General features: G+C 41.7%; 1 protein-coding gene across 1 annotated transcript in view; it reads left to right on the top strand.

Moving 5' to 3' along the window:
• The first annotated feature begins 1,100 nt into the window (after window positions 1–1,100).
• The window catches only part of ADAM7 (ADAM metallopeptidase domain 7), a 63,821-nt gene continuing 44,093 nt past the window's right edge, over window positions 1,101–20,828 (top strand). Inside the window, exons 1-3 of the mRNA XM_061163867.1 lie at window positions 1,101–1,215; window positions 11,252–11,447; window positions 19,238–19,379. Coding sequence (XP_061019850.1) covers window positions 11,346–11,447; window positions 19,238–19,379 — 244 coding nt within the window. The 5' untranslated portion in view covers window positions 1,101–1,215; window positions 11,252–11,345. The remainder of the gene's footprint in view (window positions 1,216–11,251; window positions 11,448–19,237; window positions 19,380–20,828) is intronic.

The following is a 20,828-nucleotide window of genomic DNA, read 5'->3' as shown; positions in this document are numbered from 1 at the left end:
GGCTCCCTTGTCAGTGGGATTCTCCAGGCAATAATACTGGAGTGGGTTGCCATTTCCTCCTCCAGAGGATCTCCCGAACCCAGGGATCGAACCTGTGTCTCCTGTGGCTCCTGCTTTGGCAGGCAGATTCTAACAATTGCTGTTAAATCAATGCTATAGCTTACCAGCATGTTACTTGCCACTGAGGGCAATGTACTCATGTCAAATTTCACAATGTGTTAATGATACTAGCTGCATGTATTTTAAAGTCATACATCAAGGTGATTAGTGCCTTTCTCTTTTGCATTAAAAAATAAAAATAAAAAAACTTTGAATATGCTTCTCTTTTATTAGGCAATCCTGACACCTGCTGTCAGAAACAAAGAATATACTCCCTAGTCCCTTACTGGTCTCTTCCATTGAAAACAGCTAAATAGTGCTAGAACATGAAAACTTCTAGAAGAAAATGAGCAAATAACAGGTGATTTTTTTCTGGTCATTGAAATCCCAGTATAAAGTAGGTAACATTAAGTGTTGAAACATGTAAGCAACCCAAGTGGTGTCTCTGGGTTTCCCCTATATTTTCCTGAGGATTTGGTGATGAGTGACTTAGTGACCACTAGATGGACAAATATTTGCAAACATCTACCCATTCTTTGAGCGGATAGACAGCACCCTTCTCTAGTTTCTAGTTCCCTTTGTACATTTGTCCTCTTTGTATTTTCATACAATTTTATAGAGGTACAATTTGCATACAATAAAATGTACTTACTTTAAGGATCTATTTCAATGAATTTTGACAAATGTCATCACAATCAAGATACAGAGCTTTTCCATTCCCCATTCTTTATGCCCATATTCCAGTCAACCCCAAGCCTCCTCTCCCCCAGGTTCCAGGCAATCACTGATCTGCTTTCTTTCACTACAAATGTCATATATATAGTTAGACTCATATAGTATGTAACTTTTGCAAATTGGTTTCTTACACTCTTTCAGTAGTAATGTGTATTTAAGGTATTTTCCTGTCTTTTCATGCTTGATATCTTTTTTTTGTTTGTTTGTTTTTTTGTTTTTTTTTTAGCCCTGAATAGTATTCCATTGTCTGGATGGAAACCACAGTGTATTTATCCATTTACCTACTAAAGAACAACTTGGTTATTTCCGAGTTTTGACAATTATGAATAAAAGAGTTATATTTTTCTGTGGACTGAAGTTTTCAAAGCTAGGGTGTGTAAGGTGAGTGCAGAGAAAAAGAGAGCAAGCCCAGCAGTCAGGCCAGAAAAGGGAAATTTATTAGAGAGAAAAGAGAGGGTGACTGCCCCTTAAGGAGAACCAGCATCCTCCCTTTCTGTCAGGGTCTTTCTTAAACCCCACCAATGAAAAATTCTCTGAAGGGATACTCACATAGCTGGAGGTCTGCAATCTGGTGGTCTCGCAGCTTTGAGAAGATAGACACCAGTGAGAAAAGAGCATGCCATTTGGGCAATTTGGTCAGTCTCACGGATCACTGTGATTTTATTATTTGTTTGTGAGGTTGACATAATGAGCCAGCTTATCAATGAAGCCCCATGTGAACCCTATCATGTGAACCCAGCCTTTTTGATTTAGGATAAGGGCCTAAGGTCAATCTTCTGTAACTGCTTCCTACTGTACAGGGATGTCGTGGGGGTGACATAAGAAAAGGCTGGGGATTTGTGTGGGGTTGAAGTTTTTGATAATCTGAGTTAGCTTGTGGATAGTTCGGTTGGTGAAGGCTTGTAAGCGGTCCTGAAGAAATTTTGAAAAAAGACACGCTAAACATGGGCTGAAAGTTAGAATAAGTGTAACAGAAGGAGAGGGCGGAGAAGAGGTAGGACCCAGGGCATCCAATTCCAATTGCTTAGCCAGCTTTCCCATGAATTACTGACGTGTTGACGTATTCTCGAGGCCCTGTTTGTCAGATTTCTTGCTGCTTCCTTTACAACGTCTGATTTATTGGCCTAGAAACAGGAGGCTTCCTCCAAAAATAGGCATAGGCCTCCTTTTTCTGCTGTGAGGAGGTCTAAACCTCTCTTGTTTTGGAGGACCACAGCTGCCAAGCAATCTAGCTGGTTTTTGATAGTGATAAGGCTGTCAGCTATTTCTTCTAGGCTGTGAGTGAGGTCTTTAGAAAGGCTTTGATAGTAGTTTAAAGAGGTTGTGAGTCCTGCGGTCCCTGTCCCAATCCCAGCTGCTATTTCTAAACTGATTAATAGAGGAATGAATTGAATTGCGCATCTGGGTCAGTTATGTTAGTGGATAGGAAGGGTCTGACTGTTAGGAGCAATAGAAATATCTGGGGCCAGAGGTACCAAGGTACATGTTCCTGTGCAGTTAGTGGGAAGACATAAACAAGTAGTGGTTCCATATAAGAAAAATATTCCAGGGGTAAGAAGACAACAGCTGAAATCAATAGCAAATAGGGGTCTTTCTGGGAACCTGTTGGTAGTCTCTGAAACTGACAGTGAACTCGCCAGTGTAGCCCCTACAAGAGGAGTATTTATAACATATGCAGAAGGGAGTCTCCCCGAGAAAGTAAGAGGATGTCCTGCAGCTCCTAAGACATGATAGACAGATAGGCCCGAAGGGAAGGAGAGAAGTGAAGTGTGATTATAGAGGTGAGGTGGCATAGCTCCTAGTTGGGGGTAAGAATTGTTTATAGAGTTTTGTCTGGAAAAACAGAAAGGAGCCTGTTGTAGACGAACATCAGAGGTGGTGGGTCCTCCTATAGTTGGTCCTTTATGAGCAGAAGTGAGATCTGTAAGGAGGGAGGTCTGAATCTTGTCGGAATTGTGAATTTGATCAATTGAATATAAATAACATATGTATGATAAGAAGAGAGATTTTCTTCTATATGTGTGATAAAGAGAAGTGTTTATGTGAGTTCATTTATCTGTGGAAATGGGGAATGCCAATCCTCTGGATGAGGAGATGGATAAGCAAATCCAACAATCACTGGTCAGGGTCGGGTTTGAGGTATTGATAAATGATGGGTCAGATTTAGAGTTCTGAATAGAAAGGGAAGGTGTGGGGCAGAGTGAGTTATAGGTAGGGTATTAATGTGAAGTTTGGACTGTAAAACAAGACAGAGTGAGGGTAAAATCATGATTGACGTCTCATGTCTAAGGGGAGAAAATGATAAAAATAAGAATCCAGGTGTAGAAATCAATTTGGGTTGATGTGAACGCTATGAAATCTCCCTGGAGCCAAAAATTGGTTATAAAGTTAAGGAGTAAGGGGAGATCAGTAACAGTATTTCCAGTAAAGGTAAGGGCTTGTGTTACTATGTGAAGGAAAGTGGATAATGAATTCATCTAGGCTTATCACAGTAAGAGGAGGGCCACACCAGAAAAAACAAGAACTATGGAGAAGTAGGTAAAACAGAGGGAAAGTTTTTGAATGATAGTTCTCTCACTGGGAGACCCAGAGTAAAGTCCTATTGTGAATAGGGTAAGTAGGGGAAATCCCAGTCCAATTAGTAACGAATATGTCTGTTTTGCTTTACTTGTCAATATTTGTTTTTGACTGTTCTGTTTCTTCTGGAATTTGATCCAGTTGAAGCCTGGTGGGTCCCAGAACAGTGCTGGTGTAGCAAGAAGCGTCTGAGTGGGAAATGTTTCTTGGCAGAGATGGAGCGTCTCCGGGGGCCTGCTTTAATCTAGAGATATGAAATCAAGAGGAATGACGTGCTAGTTTAGCAGCTGTTGGTGTGGTTAGAATGACCTCAAACGGACCAGTCCATTGAGGCTGGAGACCTTTATGGTGTAAGGTTTTAAGCAGCACTTGATCCCCGGGTATGAGTGTTAAGTCAGCTGAATTCTTTGGTGAGGCTTTGGGAGAGAGTGATCTGCATGTTCTCTCAAGAGGTGTCTAATAAGACTAAGGGTGGGAAGATAATCTCCCAGCAAGGGGCTGGCAGTAGGGAACTGACCTAAGAGAAAAGAGCATCCATACATGAGCTCAGAAGGACTGAGCAAAGACGGGGCCTGTGGAGTAGCCCTAATGCAAGCCAAAGCAGTGGGAAGGAGTTCAGTCCATGCCCTTTGTAGTTCTAGAGAGAGTTTGGGGTCGGTAAGGAATATGTAATTTCCAGGTTATGCCAAGGGATTGGGCTGCCTGTTGAGGGATCTGGGAGATAAAAGTTGGCCCGTTATCGGATTGGAGAGAGAGTGGGAGGCCAAAGCGAGGGATGATTTCTCCTATGAGAAACTGTTACCTCTGAGGCAGTTTCTGATCTCGTAGCAAAAGCCTCAATCCACCCTGAAAAAGTGTCTACTAGAGTAAGCACGAGTTTTTTATTTTTCGTGTTGAAGACAGGTGAATGAAGTCAACTTGCCAGTCCTCTCCTGGGTTGTGTCCTTGAGCCTGATGTGTTGGGAATGAGGGAATAGGCTTTAGGACTCCCTGTGGTGAGACTGAGGAACAGAAAATGGAAGAGTGACTGATTTGTTGTAGGAGTGAAAGGAGGTTAGGATAGGTGATAAGAGGTCTTAGGAGATGATAAAGAAGTTTAGTGCCTACGTGTAGGGCCGGATGAATGTCTGAAAGAATCTGTGTGGCCTGAGATTGAGGAAGGATATAGCAGCCCTGTTTTTGTAACCAGTCTCCTTATGGTTGGGCTCCCTCTTGTAATAACTGTGTTTTTTCTTCAGGGAGGTAAAGGGGCTTCATGTTGGGGATTACTATAAGTTGTTGAGCTGATGATCCTAGGGAGGCTTGTTTTGCTTCTCTGTCTGAGGCATCGTTGCCCTGTGAAATGGAGTCTGAGGCCACATGGTGACCTCAGCAATGCATGATGCCTACTTCAGCTGGCATGTTAGCTGCTTTTAAAAGTTGGAGTATAAGCGGGGTGTTAGTTATGGGAGAGCCTTTAGTAGATAGGAGGCCTCATTCCTTCCAAATGGCAGCATATGAGTGTATGACATGGAAAGTATGTTTAGAGTCAGTGTATGTATTTGCTCTCTTGTTAGCTGCAAGGGTAAGGGCTCTAGTTAGTGCAATAAGTTCCGTCTTTTGGGAAGAGGTTCCCAAGGCAACAGGTTGGGATTCAATAATTTCGGTGTCAGAGACCATTGCATATCCAGGTACTTTTTTTCTTCTGATGTTGTAGAGGAGCTGCCATCAATATACCAAGTAAAGTCAGGGTTATTTAAAGGGATTGAGGAAATGTGGGAGAAATGGGTCATCAGGTCTTCTAATGCCTCTTTGCAAGTGTGGATGGGGGGCTCAGAAGAATTAGGGATAAGTGTGGCAAGGTTGAGAGTAGGACAACATTCAAAGGAAAACTCGGGAGATTCAAGAAGGATGACATACATTAGCTGAATGCGTGAAGGAGATAGAAGGGTCATGGATTTGTGAGAAAGTAAGTCCTTAAGGTCATGTGGTGAATGAGTGACCATGGGTGCTCTGAAAGTAAGTTTTTTACTTTCCTGAGCCAGATGTGCAGCTGCTGCCAGAACATGTAGGCAGGCTGGCCAGCCTTGAATTGTGGTATATAAGTGCTTTGACAGATAAGTGACGGGGGTGAAGGAGAGGCCCTGATTTTGTCCCAAAACTCCTAGGGCAATTTTGTGTCTCTCAGCAGTGTAGAGTATAAAGGAGTGAGAAAGGTCAGGAAGAGTTAGAGCTGGGGCTGAGAGAATGGCTTGCTTAAGGTTGTTAAAGGCTGAATGGATATTTGACTTCAGCACTAGAGGATCTGAAAGAGCTCCTCGGGTGGCTTGATATAGGGGTGGTGCCAAGAGGATGAAATTAGGAATCCAGAGGCATAGATATCCAGCTAACCCCAAGAAGGACTGGATCTCTTTTTTGATGTAGAGAGTGGTAGGGTGGATATAAGGGATTTTCTATTGGTAGTAATATATCTTTTTGTTGGTGTTAAAAGGACTCCAAGAGAGGTGACTTTAGGAAGAGAGAGATGAACCTTGGTGGGAGATACTCGATAGCCTCAATCAGCTAGAAAATTGAAGAGTTGTATATAGTGTGTTGTTGAGAGTATGTAAGTGAAGGACCACAAAGGTGGAGATTGTCCACATATTGGAGGACAGTACTTGGAGTAAGGTCAAGAGAGGTTAGGTCTGATGCTAGAGCTTGGCCAAAGAAATGAGGGCTATCACGAAAGCCTTTTGGGAGGACTGTCCATGTCAGTTTTTGGAGAGCAATGATTGTCTGGATCAGTCCAGGTAAAGGCAAAGAGGTCTTGAGAGTCTGGGTGTAAAGGAATAGTAAAGAAGGCATCTTTGAGGTCTAGAACAGTGAAGTGGGTAGTGGGAGAGAGAATGAGAGAGAGAGGAGTATAGGGATTTAGAACTACTGGGTGTATGGGGACAATAGCCACATTGATAAGTCTCAGGTCCTGGACCAGGCAATAGGAGCCATTTGGCTTTTTGACAGGTAGGATATATATGTTATAGGGAGAGTGAATTGGGCACAAGAGGCCATGATGTAGGAGTTTAGTGATGTTAGGCTTTAACCCTTGTTGATATTTTTGGGAGATGGAGTGTTGTGGTTGATTGGGAAACATGCAGGGGTCTTTGAGATGGATATAAGTTGGATCATGTTGAGAGGCAACAGATGGGTTATCTGTATCCCAAACTGTGGGGTTTATGGACAAAGAGGGCAACAGGGCAGGGGAAGAGGAGGTGGGGTTGAGGAGCAGTAGCCAGGCTAGATCAGAGGGTGAGCTTAAGATAGTAATAGAGGCTTTGAATTTTGAGAGAAAGTCTCTCCCAAGAATAAGAGTGGGACATTTAGGGAGTATGAGAAAACAATGGGAAAATGAGGTATCTTGAAGTGTGCAAGGTAGAGGCTCGGTTATTCATGGTGTAGATATTAAACCATCAATCCCCATAACAGAGGCCTGAGAGGCGTTGGTTTTTCCGGAGTAGGCAGACACAGCAGAGTAAGTGGCCCCTGTGTCAGTGAGAAAGGAGACCGGCTTATCTGCCACTGTAAGAGTTACCCTGGCTCCTTAGAGGTGATGAGAGTTGGGGCCTGGGGCCCTGGGCAACTTCAGGCTTCAGCAGTGAGTCCAAGGAGGCTGGGCGGAGCTGGGTCGGAGGACTCCTGCTCAGGAGGAGGGGATGTCTGGATCCCTGGAAGGGGATTTGGGCAGTCGACCTTCCAGTGTCCCTTTATGCCCCAGCTGGGACATGGACCTGAAGTGGGCCTTGGCTTTAGGTTTGAGTGGGCCCAGTGGGCTTCTTTACCACATTTGAAACAGGGCCCAGGTGGCTTCCTTTCTTTGTTGGTTGATGGAAGCTTGGAGCCATGTAGGGCAGTGGCTAAAAGGTGGCATTTGGCCTGATTTCGTTGGGCCTTCTCTAGCTTTGCCTGTTCTTCCCGGTTATTAAAAATCTTAAAGGCTAAATTTAAAAGGTCTTGTTGAGGGGTTTGAGGGCTTTCTTCTGCCTTTTTTAGTTTCTTTTGTATATCTGGGGATGACTGGGAAATAAAATGGGTGTTAAGGACAATTGTGCCCTCTGCTGAAGTGGGATCTAATTTTGTATATTTTTGTAGGGCTTCTGTTAACCTGGCTAGAAATTGTGCCGGGTTTTCATCTAGTCTTTGAGTTATTTCCTGGAAATTATCAAAGTTGACAGCTTTATGCCCTGCCTTTTGAAGGCCCACAATGAGGCAAGCAGCCATGTGATTACAAACTGCTCCCCCAGGTCTCCCTGCCTGATAATCCCTGTTGGGATCATCTCTGGGAACAGATAGTGTTATCTGTCCTGTGTGTCTCATCAGCCTGCCCTTGAGAGGCTGGCCATCCTCATTCCTTCTCTCTTGGGAGAAGAGTGGAGGAATACATGATGTAAATATCATGCCAGGTTAAAGTTGTAAGACGGGGTAAGATACTTGAATTCTTTTAGATAATTATCAGGGTCTGAGGAAAAGGAGCCAGGATGCTTTTCTATCTGAGATAGATGGGTGAGGGAGAATGGGACATTAACCCAAACAATGCCTTCTGCTCTAGCTACTTCCCCTAAAGGGATCCTGCAGTGAGGTTTCCCGTTTTAAATTTGTTCAGGATCTAGGGACTCTCAGGGTAGAGGGTGGGGCTGAGGTCTCAGAGCTTGCCTCAGGCACAGGCTGGGTACAAGCTGGGACTTGAGACGGAGGGAGGGAGGAGGGGAGTAAGGTGGAGGTTGTGGAACTGGATCTGGAATGGGATTGGGAGTGATAGGGGGTGGGCTGTGGTCGGAAGGAAGAAGAAGAAAAGCCTGAACAGGGATCAGAAGACATTCTATTAGGAGGATGTGGCCCAGAGTGGGCTACGAGTATTTGAGAAATAGAACGGGATTCACAGAGAGTGGGTCGAGAGCAAAGAGCAAAGAAAGCCTGAACATAAGGGATTTCTAACCACTTGCCGATGCGGCGGCAGAAGTTATCGAGGTCCCGCAGAGTATTATTATCGAGAGCTCCATTTTCTGGCCAGTGGGACCTGTTATCAAGCCTGTATTGTGGCCAGACAGTGTTAGAACAGTAAATAAGTCTTTTTGGTCTTATCTGTCCTTGAGAAACCAAGGTTTCAGAGAAGGCATCCTAGAGGAGTAGATTTTGAGGGCTGGGATTGAGAATTCCCCATTACAGCTGAATAAGGAGGTTAGACAAGGCTGAGAGAAGGCGAGGAGAAAGGTCTGAGAGAAAAGGTGTCCCTGTTCTCAGGACTTTCTCAGAGAGTAATAATAGTCTGCTTTGAAATGGGCACCCCCTATTTCAAAATCAGATGGGGGCACAAGGCCAAGGGCCCAAGGGCCTTGAGGATCCTCCCGCCTAGCACTAGGACTTGGAAATGAGTCAAGAGAGAGAGATAGGATCCAAGAGAATGGGATTTCACTCACCCTTCTAACCAGTGAATGAAATGTGGGCCAGTGTGTGGATGTCAACTCAGCAAGGCAAGCGGAGAGTCTTATCCCTGGAGCGCATCTCAGTTTCTTGGCAAGGTCCGAGGGAGGGGCCACCGGAGGTGGGCTTGTGAGAGGAGCCCGCCCAGTTGCAGTGGTCTTCCTTCCTGGGTTTCGGCACCAGAATGTAGGGTGAGTGCAGAGAAAAAGAGAGCAATCCCGGTAGTCAGGCAAGAAAAGGGAAATTCGTTAGAGGGAAAAGAGAGGGTGACTGCCCCTTAAGAAGAACCAGCGTCCTCCCTTTCTGTCGGGGTCTTTCTTATACCCCACCAATGAAAAATCCTCTGAAGGGATGGTCACATGGCCAGAGGTCTGGAATCTGGTGGTCTCACAGCTTTGAGAAGATAAGCACCAGTGAGAAAATAGCATGCCATTTGGGCAATTTCGTCAGTCTCACGGATCACTGTGATTTTATTCTTTGTTTGTGAGGTTGACCTAATGAGCCATCTTATCAATGAGACCCCATGTGGGCCCTATCAGCATGGTAATGCTCAAAATTCCCCAAACTAGGCTTCAACAGTACATGAATCAAGAACCTCCAGATGTTTAAGCTGGATTTAGAAAAGGCAGAGGAACCAGAGATCAAATTGCCAACATCTGTTGGATCATAGAAAAACAAGAGAATTCCAGAAAAAATATCTACTTCTACTTCACTGACTATGCTAAAGCCTTTGACTGTGTGGATCACAACAAACTGTGGAAAATTCTTAAAAAAATTGGAATACCAGACCACCTTATCTGCCTCCTGAGAAACCTGTATGTGGGTCAAGAAGCAACAGTTAGAACTGGACACGGAGCAACAGACTGGTTCCAAATTGGGAAAGGAGTACATCAAGGCTGTATATTGTCACCCTGCTTATTTAACTTTTATGCAGAGTACATCATGAGAAATGCCAGGCTGGATGAAGCACAAGCTGGAATCAAGATTGCCGGGGGAAATATCAATAACCTCAGATATGCAGATGACACCACCCTTATGGCAGCAAGTGAAGATAAACCAAAAAGTCTCTTGATAAAAGTGAAAGAGGAGAGTGAAAAAGCTTGCTTAAAACTCAACATTCAGAAAACTAAGATCATGGCATCTGGTCCCATCATTTCATGGCAAATAGATGGAGAAACAACAAAAACTGACAGATTTTCTTTTTTGGGCTCTAAAATCACTGCAGATGGTGACTGCAACCAAGAAAAGCTATGACCAACCTAGGCAGTATATTAAAGAGCAGAGCCATCACTTTGCCAACAAAGATCTGTCTAGTCAAAGCTATGGTTTTTCCAGTAGCCATGTACGGATGTGAGAGTTGAACCATAAAGAAAGCTGAGTGTTGAAGAATTGATGCTTTTGAACTGTGGTGTTGGAGAAGACTCTTGAGAGTCCTTTGGACTGCAAGGAGATCAAACCAGTCCACCCTAAAGGAAAACAGTCCTGAATATTCATTGGAAGGACTGAGGCTGAAGCTGAAATTCCCGTACTTTGAGCACTTGATGTGAAGAACTGACTCATTGGAAAAGACTCTGATGCTGGGAAAGATTGAACGCAGGAGGAGAAGGAGATGACAGGGGATGAGATGGTTGAATGGCATTACTGACTCAATGGACATGAGCTTGAGCAAGCTCTGGGACTTGGTGATGGACAGGAAAGCCTGGCATTCTGCAGTCCATGGGGTCACAAAGAGTCAGACACGACTGAGTGACTGAACTGAACTGAAGTTTTCAACAACATTGGGAAAATATTACAGAGGACAGATGCTGTGTTACACAGAGTATGTTTGCAAGTGTGCATATTCAGTTGTGTCTGACTCTTTGTGACCGCATAGACTGTAGCCCACCAGTCTCCTCTGTCCATGAGATTTCCCAGGCAAGAATACTGGAGTAAGTTGTCATTTCCTTCTCCAGGGGATCTCCCCCACCCAGGGATCAAATGCACATCTCCTGCATTGGTAGGTGGATTCTTTACCAATGAGCCACCTGGGAAACCCAAAGAGAGTTCATACCCATGAACAAATCTCATAACCCCACTAATATCTAGCTAGAGTTTTGGCTTTTGTCCAACTTAAGAGACTATTACAATTTCCTTAAGTACATACTACTCAACTGAAACAACTGAGAAAGTTCAACAAAGGAAAGACCAGAAGCACAGACAGCAAAGACAAGAGGGGCTTAAACTGCAGCAAGGAACAAAAGAGAATAACATAACACAGAATTAAACACACATTTCTTGACTTCATAGGAAGAGAATGAGAGCAAATAGTTTTCTTGGCTGAATTCTATTTAATCATAAGGGAGAATGGAGTGTGATTCTTTTGTTTGTTTTTAAACATTTTTTACTTTTTTTTTTGCCATGCTATAAGACACTGAACTGAACCCGGGCCATGACAGCGAGAGCACTGAGTTCTAACCACTGGACCACAGGGAATTCCCTGAATATGATTCTTAAAAGAAGAAATGGATGAAAAAATTAAAACCCTCCAATTTCTATTTCTTTTTCTAACCATGGGCCCAAGCAGCTGTCAGACCATCACCTACAGAACACCATGGAAATCAAAGGTTTGAAATACTCCCTTCATATTTGTATGGCATGTGGTTGGAGTTTGAAGCAGGAAAGAAATTTCAAACCTTACACAGAGACTGGTTACTTTGAAAGATCAAAAAAAATTTTTTAAGATTATCACTATTGTAGGATTTCTTGGTGATGCTCAGAAAGGAGAGAGTAGAATAGTGGGAACCTCACACATTAATTTTGAGTGCTTCCCTGGTGGTTCAGCAGTGAAGTACTTTCCTGCTAATTAATATGGAGACCTGGGTTTGATCCCTGGGTTGGGAAGATCTCCTGGAGGAGGAAAATGGCAACCCACTCCAGTATTCTTGTCTGGGAAATCCCATAGATGGAAGAACCTGGAGGGTTACAGTCCATGGGGTTGTTAAGAGTCGAACATGGCTTAGCAACTAAACCACTACACATTGCCTTAGGGACTTGGGTGTACACAAAGCTCCACCACTTGCTGATCACCCTCAAATGAATGAATTTCTTTGTGGGGACTCAGTTCTTTCATTTGTCAAATGGCTGAGTTATTATTTCATTTAACTGCCACACATTGTTAACACTGAACAAGCAAATGTCTCACAGAGTGTGTGCTCAGGGTGTAAGTTTTATATCATTACCAAGTAGTGGGGTTAATTTCAAGGATGAGTCAAGACTGGACATTCTGAGTTAAGAGATATCCAGGTGCCAGCAACCCCTCCCTCCCTTGATGTTCCCTCTGTGAGAAGACGACGTTGGCCCTGTGGGGGAGTTTCTGGCACAGGCTTGAGGGCCATTCCCAGCCTCTGCCCCACGATTAATGAAGTGCTGCTGGTACAGGCACACCAAGATCAAGTTGTGCCGGAAGGCATCCTTGTGGGTGAAAGTAAACTGCAGAGTTTGAATGGGCAGACTCTAGAGATGGTATCACATCCTTTCCTGGTTTCAGAAGAAAGGCACAATGGATATCAAAGCTATTTGAAATATTAATATGACCCTGGCTTCTAGTACCTGATGGTCCATGAATAGCTCTTAGCCCCAGGTGACTCTGGGGCTTTTAAGCCTTGGGTTAACTACAACGGAGATCCAAAGAAGCTCAAAGATTCAGGAAAATAGGAATTTTAGTAGAATATTTGTTCAGTTCTGGCAAACTCGTATTTATCATCTGTAAATTGAGTGCAGCAATAATGTCATGATAAATTACAATCGACTTCTTAAATTGCTATTTATTGAGTACCAACAACATGCAAGTTCTGGTACTCTTAGACTCCACGGGGGATGTGTGAATATTTGCCATGATCTCTGTTTTCAAAGGGCTCGCACATACTTCAGGAGATAAGGTGAAAATTATACTAGTGATCTCTATCATTGCAGATATTTGAGAGCAGTGATAGGCACAGGATAACTCAGACATTGCTGTTGTTCAGTTGCTAAGTTGTGTCCGACTCTTTGCCACCCCATGGACTGCAGCACGCCAGGCTTCCCTGTCCTTCACCATCTCTCAGAGTTTGCTCAAACTCAAGTCCATTGAGTCAGTGATGCTATCTAACCATCTCATCCTCTGCCACCTGCTTCTCCTTCTGTCTTCAATCTTTCCAGCATCAGGATCTTTTCCAATGAGTCAGCTCTTCACATCAGATGGCCAAAGTATTGGAGCTTCAGCATCGGTCCTTCCAATGAATATTCAGGGTTGATTTCCTTTAGGATTGATTGGTTTGTTCTCCTCACAGTCCAAGGGACTCTCAAGAGTCTTCTCCAGCACCACAGTTCCAAAACATCAATTCTTCAACACCCAGCCTTCTTTATGGTCCAACTCTCATTTTACTTTATTAAGATATAAACAAGAAAGCTCACTCAATACTGCAGGCTCCATTATATCAAGTCTATTATAACAAGCAGAGAAGAAAGAATCACTCAAAGATGCTTACATACCAATATGCCAACTGTACACCAGAGCTAGTCAGGGTTTTAGGAATCACGGGAAGGAAGGACCAGTGTGTGCTATGGTGGCTAACAGAAATATCATGAAGAATGTGGTACTAGATGTGTTGGGTTTCGGGAAGGTGGGCAGGGTGGTCCCTCACTCAGAGAGTAATTTATTGTATTTGTCAAACTGGAGGCAAAGAATAGCATGAAATGAAGAATATGATGAAACCACAAAAGACTGACAAGTATACTCCGAGTTCTATTTAACCAACCTTGAAAAAGATGTTTCTGTAGGCAGATGAAAGGGTGGCCAGCCGTACAGGAGAACTCACACAGGCATACTGATGAAAGGAGCAGGGCCACTAAGAACTGAACAGGCCAACCAACCGAGCAATCACTCAAAGTATATTTCCACCACTTGTTCAGTTGATGATCTTAAAATACTGTGCAAACAGGAGCTAGCTAGAATAACGTACGTCGCCTTACATTTGACCGTTCATGCTACTAAGAAGGGCTTCCCAGGTAGCACTAGTGGTAAAGTAACTGCCTGTCAATGCAGGAGACATAAGAAAGTGACTTAAAGAGAGAATGAAGAACTAAGAACAGGAATTATTGATAACTCCTTGAGAGGATTTTGTTATAAAGGGATCAGAAAAATATCGAGGTTGCTGGAAGGCATGAGAGATCAAGAGAGTTACTATAATTTATTAAAATATGAATGTTACAGTTTGTTGAGAAGTGAGGTGAATGTGTGACATAGTTCTGTAGGAACTGGACTTATGGATAAGATCATGAAGGCTGCCACTTATCCGACTGGAGAAAACTTAATCACATTTCATTTCATACCTTGTCACCCATTGACTTTAAGTCTATGTTGTTTAAACATTTTGACCTCACTGAAGTTAATGTATTTCCTAAAGCTGTTATGAAGTAGAGTTAAATTGAAGGTGAGGAATAATGTCAACCCTTCAACAAAATTGAGAGTAGTATATGTGCTATGTATTAGTACTCGTCATTAACGATTTTACTTAATCTACACAGTGGTCTGGTGTAGGAAGCACTATTATCTTTAATTTGCCATGAAGAAACCAAAACTCTAGGAATATTAAGTAATTTGTTCAATGTCATTAGCTAAGTAATTTGATTATCAGAATTAAAGGGTGAAATTCCTATGCACTCTTTTTACTCAGGATCTGCTACTCCCCACGAATAACTTTTTTTTGCATGACAAAGTAAGTCAAATTTTTTAGCGCTCTTGTTGCATCTATATCATGACATTTATTGTGTGTATCAATTTATAGACAGTAGGATTCACTAGAAAATATCCTGATCCTGAGAAAGATTGAGGACAAGAGGAGAAGGGGGTGACAGAGGATGAGATGATTGGATGGCATAGCTGACTTGGTGGACATGAGTTTGAGCAAACTCTGGGAGATGGTGAAGGACAGGGAAGCCTGGTGTACTGCAGTTCATGGAGTCGCAGAGATATGACTTGGCGACTGAACAACAACAAAACGAATAGTGAGAAAAAAAAATCCAACCTTATCGTTATTCTAATAAGTCAAAATTTCTATTTACAATGAAGAGGTCTTAGAAAAGGAAAAATAAATTCAGTAAAAGCATGGAAACATAACACCCTGATGTTAAAAAAAAAAAAAAAAAAAAAAAAGATCTTAGAGATCAAACAATCTAATATCCCTAACTTATACAGGAAGCACTGGAGCCAAGCAAATAAATGATTTGCCAAAGAAAGAATAATTACTCACAGGTGAACATAGAGTTCCTTATTTTGAATCTAGTGTTCTTTTCAATGCACTGAAAACACAATTAATGGGCTGAAATTAGCTTCTACAAAAAGAATTTAATGAATGTGACTTTGGAGTACTTTATAATAGTATTTCTTTTAAAGTCAGATAGAAAATGCTAATCTTTCATCCAGTATTTCTGTGTTTAGTTTTTGCCATTTCTATTGCAATTTGGATAAGATTTTCTTTATTCACTTAACTTATTGCCCCCTTTTTCCATGTTTCTCTTTGCAAAGGACAGAAGAGAATAAGCTGTTTGAGTCTGCTTAGTGGACCGCCTCTTGTTTCTGACTTAGAATGTATTCTTTATCATCGGTCACACTTCCTGGGCCTCCACGATTGTGAATTCACTCTAAGTCTTTAAGAAGGGTTGAGGACTTGCTATGTTGCTAGCTCAGAGAGAAGGAGCAGGACTGAGGAAAAGAAAGGGAGAAGGAAGCTCAAGAGGAAACCTGAAGGAGTACGTGGATTGTGAGGGAGGTCAAAGGGAGAAGGCAGACACGCTCTTATCAAAGCTAGGAGGCCCCTGAGACACATACTCCTGCCTGACTTAAAGGGTTGATCCTAGCAACCGTAAAGATTGGACACAAGAATCTAAAATCCTGGATTTTAGGATTTCCCTGGTGGTCCAGTGGTTAAGACTCCATGCTTCCAAAGCAGGGTACATGGATTCAATCCCTGGTCAGGGAACTAAGATCCCACAAGCCATGTGACACAGCCAAAAAACTAAATAAAAATCATTGAAATATTAAAAAAAAAAAAAGAATCTACAACCTCTAAACCCCTCACTGAAACCAAGATAGGAGTAGATTTGAGAACCTCCTATGAGAGGTTGCTCCACAAATTTGCAGCAGAAAAATAAGGAGGAAACAGAATATTCTCAAATTTGTTTAATCTTTAAAATCTGCTTTTGTATGATAAATGGACTTCCCAGAGCCACTGTCATTGAAATCTGCTTCAGGGTTCATTGTTTGTTTGTTTTTAAACCTTTATATACTTTAGTGATGTTGTTATTTTGAAAACAGAAAACTGTGACTTGAGAGTGAAAGAAATATATAAACTACCTATAATATTTCACTATCCTACTCTAGTCACTTGGTAGGGTTCAGAATTGAAGTATAATATTCTCCAGGTTTGAATGCTTGGTTATAGAGTGATTATGAGAAAATAAAGCTTGTTTCTATGTCCAAAAAACTACTAACATATAAAAAGAACATGGGGTCAAGCAGAAATTTTCATGTCTGCTTTCCCCTTATTGATTATGGGGCCTGATTAAGTTACAAAATTTTTTTTTCTTTGAAAGTTCTGGGTTGTTTCACCTGGATTAACTGTGGATAATGCTGTATCTTTAATATTTTAGAGATGCTGGAAAGCTAGCTCAGCCATAGCTAAAGGCATCAGACAAATGCCTTTACGCCGTATCATTTAACATGACACCATAAATAACTAGGATTCCACAACTGGTATTTAATTTTTTTTTCTACTTTGACTGTAATAAAGGCAACTTCAATATGGTTCCTACTTATCACCCAATTTAAAATGCTCTCTGTAATCATTACTGTGAATGAAGCTGGTAAATTCCATCTGATATGTGGATGAATATTTGTTTGATGACAGGTCCGATATATTGTGTATGTCCTTTGGTCTTCAACTATCTCTTGTGCTGACCTGAAAGAAACTCTGCTGGTAGAAGTGATCACTTAAAGTTATTCCAATTATGTTCAAAATTTTGAGAAACACATGAAGATGGAACCAGATCCTATTCATATTGCGAATTAGTTTTATTGCATTCAACAAATCTATATTAAATACACTGTCTGTATGCAAGACACTTCTACATTTGTGGTTCCAGAGTAAGAAAAAGCAAGCAGAGTTTGCTTTCTGGAAGTTATATTTGTTGCAGGAAACAGATAAGTAATTGGATGATTAAGTTTGTGATAAACTAACAACTTCTCAGAAAAGAAAAGGGTATCTTGTTTCAACAAGAAGCTTGTGCTAGACCCTGAAGTTAGAGAAGTCTTTCTTGAGAGAGTTACCCTTGAACTAAGAATTGAAGCATGAGGAATTAATCTGGTCACAAAGAAACAAGTGTATCCAGAGGTTCTTGGATAGAAGAAAACATAGCATGTTGGGATAAAGAAAGGAAGCCAGAGCTCCTGAGTCTCAGGGAAGGAGAGGAAGATGAGAAGTGGATAAAATCGGTACAGAAAAACTAATAAAAGCAAAATTCAACATTTATGTAGTTCTTTAAAAAATCATCACTTATCTAGCCTTTAATATGGAGCAGACACCACTTTTAAGTGATTCAGTTAAATTACCACCATTTAATCCTGGCTATTAACTCTACCCTCCTCTAGGGGATCTTCCCAACCCAGGGACTGAACCCAGGTCTCCCGCATTGCAGGCAGATTCTTTACCATTTGAACCAACAGAGAACCCCCAAGATACTGTTGTTACCCTCATTTTGGGAGATGAGAAAACTGAGGTATGGAGTGGTCAGACCTTGTCCAAGGTTTGTAGGTAGGAAAAATAAGTGCTGAGAACAGAACCCAGGTGGTTTGGATCTAAATGTCCACTTTTATTTACTGTATTATACAACCTCCTCCTAGTTAAGTTAACTAATTATAGTCTACTTTTACTGGGTGCTTAGTATTACCAAGTATCTTTCCAAACTCTTCAATATGTTAACATGTGCGTGCTCAGTTGTTCAGTCATGTCTCTTTTGCGACCCCAGGAATGTAGCCTGCCAGGCTCCTCTGTCCTTGGGATTCTCCAGGCAAGAATACTGGAGTGGGTAGATATTCCCTTCTCCAGGGGATCTTCCTGACCCAGGGATTGAACCTGGGTCTCCTGCATTGCAGGCATTGTCTTTACCATCTGAACCACCAGGGAAGCCCGTTAATTGGCTATACCCCAATACAACATAAAGAGTTAAAGAAAACTTCCAGTTATGGTAGACCAGTTCAGTTTATGGGAATATTATGGGGTAATCAATAATGGAGATAGTGGAGGGATAGAATCCCAAGCAGATATGGGGTTATATTGCAAAGGTATATCTCTTCTAATATAATGAGAGAACACCTGCATAAAGAAGGGTTTGTACAGGTCCTTTGCACATTTGCCCATTAATGTTTTCTTTTTGTATTTATTTGAAAGAGTTCTATATTATCAGGATCTATGCCCTCACATTTTATTATATATGTTGTATGTAGTTTGGGAGTTTTTATTTGCCTTTTTAAAAATTAATTTGTGATTTATAGCATAAATGAGTTTTCATAAATAAGTTTAGATGAAAGTGATCTATCCTAGCTATCAGACCAATAAGTACTAGGGATGTAATGTACAATATGATGACTGTAGTGAACAGGGCTAGGTGGTGTATTTGAAAGTTGTTAAGACAATAGATCTTTAGAGTTCTCATCAAAAGGAAAAAATGGGGGGGGGTTGTTTAGTGTCTATATAACATGAACCATTTCACAATATATAATGTCAAATCTGTATGATATATACCTTAAACTGTTGTCAATTATATCTTAATAAAACCAGGAAAGGGAAAGTTATTTCCCTTCATCTCTCCCTCTTACCCTAGTGACTCTCTGGATTCTTTTATCAGGGTGGGGATGAAATATGGATTCATATCTTTGTTTCATTTAGTACCGCAAACATCATTATCCTCATGTCCCACATGGTCCAGGCCTTTATTTGACTAAGAAAAAAAAGTTCTCAACATTTCTATCTACTTTATTTTATCAAATTTTCCTTGACAGTTCTTACATGTGTCTTTCAGCATAGATGACTTTGTTCCACCACAGTTTATATGAACATGCTTCAGTAATTTTTTCCAAGACAAATGTGATGTTTTCACTTTAAAAATAATTTAGTACATCTGGAGTCATATTTATAACAGATGTAATATAGGGATCTCTGTCCAGCCCACTTCCTCCACCACCACCATCTCAGTGGTTGCTTTTAATTAGTACATGACGTCCAACCTCCAGGTTTTAGCCTAAAGCACTTCACGAACTGTGTAACGCGATAAGGAACACTTCCTTGTGCTGGATCAAAACTGCCTGTCTGTCTGCTAGGGTCTTCATCCTCTCTGTGGAAGCAAGGACCAAGAACTGTGCACGTCTTTTCTCAAACACATGTGCCCCAGTTTGCCAGAATCATTCAGAATGTTTCCCGGGAGTTTATATTTCATGATTTTACTCATTTTTCAAATTAAAGGTATGTCTTAATCTTTTTATGATAGTTTTCTGAGTATGCTGTGAGGAAACATCTTTCTTGTCACCAAGTTTAAATTGTAAATGATAAAATATTAATATTCACTGATTTTGCTGAGAACATAGCATAGAATTTGGACTAGATTATGGTTGATCTTGAGATTCAATAGTTCTATAAAATGCTGAATTACTCTTAAGGACTCTGATAGATGGTGAGAAGGAAGAAGGAGCGGATTTTACTGAATATCTGCAAGGCAGCAGACACCATGTTTGAGCAAGCTCCGGGACTTGGTGATGGACAGGGAAGCCTGGCATGCTGCAGCCCGTGGAATCACAAAGAATCGTACATGACTGAGCGACTGAACTGGAACTGAGACATGTTAGTCATTAGCCACTTTGTGTATTAGCACTCTTAAAGTTCTATATTGTCTCCACTTCAGCGGTAAGAAAATTGAGATTAATATCTGTAGATCAGGGAGATTAGACATATTACTCATGGTCATGTATGTGTGTTCAGTTGCTCAGTCATGTCCAACTCTTTGCTACCCCATGGACTGTAGCCCACCAGGCTCCTCTGTCCATGGAATTTCCCAGGCAAGAAAAATGGAGTGGGTTGCCATTTCCTCCTCCAGGATATCTTCCTAACCCAGAGATCAAACCCACATCTCTTGTGTCTCCTGCATTGGCAGGCAGATTCTTTACCACTGCACCACCTGGGAAACCCCACTCAGTCATACTGCTAATACACTAGTAAAACTCTGGTTCCAATAAGAACAGATTCCAAAATCCAATGCTCTTTGCTCTACATCACTCTGTACTGGGGTTGGCAGGACTCACCTGACAGATGATTACCAATCTGATAGGTAATATAGAGATTATTTTAGCACTGATTCAAAGGATCTAAAATCCCTTTCACATGGGAAAGTCTTATATTTAGCTATGAGAGTTGACTTCAAATACAAATGCCCCATAGAGATAAAATCAGTAATTTATATTGAAACAAACTATTGCAGTGACTGGCTTCCACAGGAGGCAGGATCCAGAGACAGGCAGGAGAAGAAGACAAAGGTCACACCTGCAGAATAAAGTGAAGAGATGTAAGAAACTGAAGGACCCCAATCTGTTTGCCTGCTTTCCAATGGAATTCTCCAGGCAAGAATACTGGAGTGGGTAGCCATTCCCTTCTCCAGGGAATCTTCTCGACCCAGGGATCGAACCTGCATCTCTCACATTGCAGGCAGATTCTTTAGCGTCTGAGCCACCAAGAGAAGTCCATATTTTCCTAACTTAGAAATATCAGTCTCAATTTCCATACTTGTAATGTGGGGATGCTCTTCTACCTGGCTGCTAATTGGAAGCCAATGAACTCCATGAGAATAATTCTGTTATCCAATTACCATGGATGAATGTTAATATCAAATATATCCCCCACCCCCCTTACCGCTTATGTTCC

This window comes from Dama dama, chromosome 16, assembly GCF_033118175.1.
Source record: "Dama dama isolate Ldn47 chromosome 16, ASM3311817v1, whole genome shotgun sequence".
Lineage (NCBI taxonomy): Eukaryota > Metazoa > Chordata > Mammalia > Artiodactyla > Cervidae > Dama > Dama dama.
The sequence above is the reverse complement of the archived record's forward strand: the minus strand, read 5'-3'. Positions and strand labels throughout refer to the sequence as shown.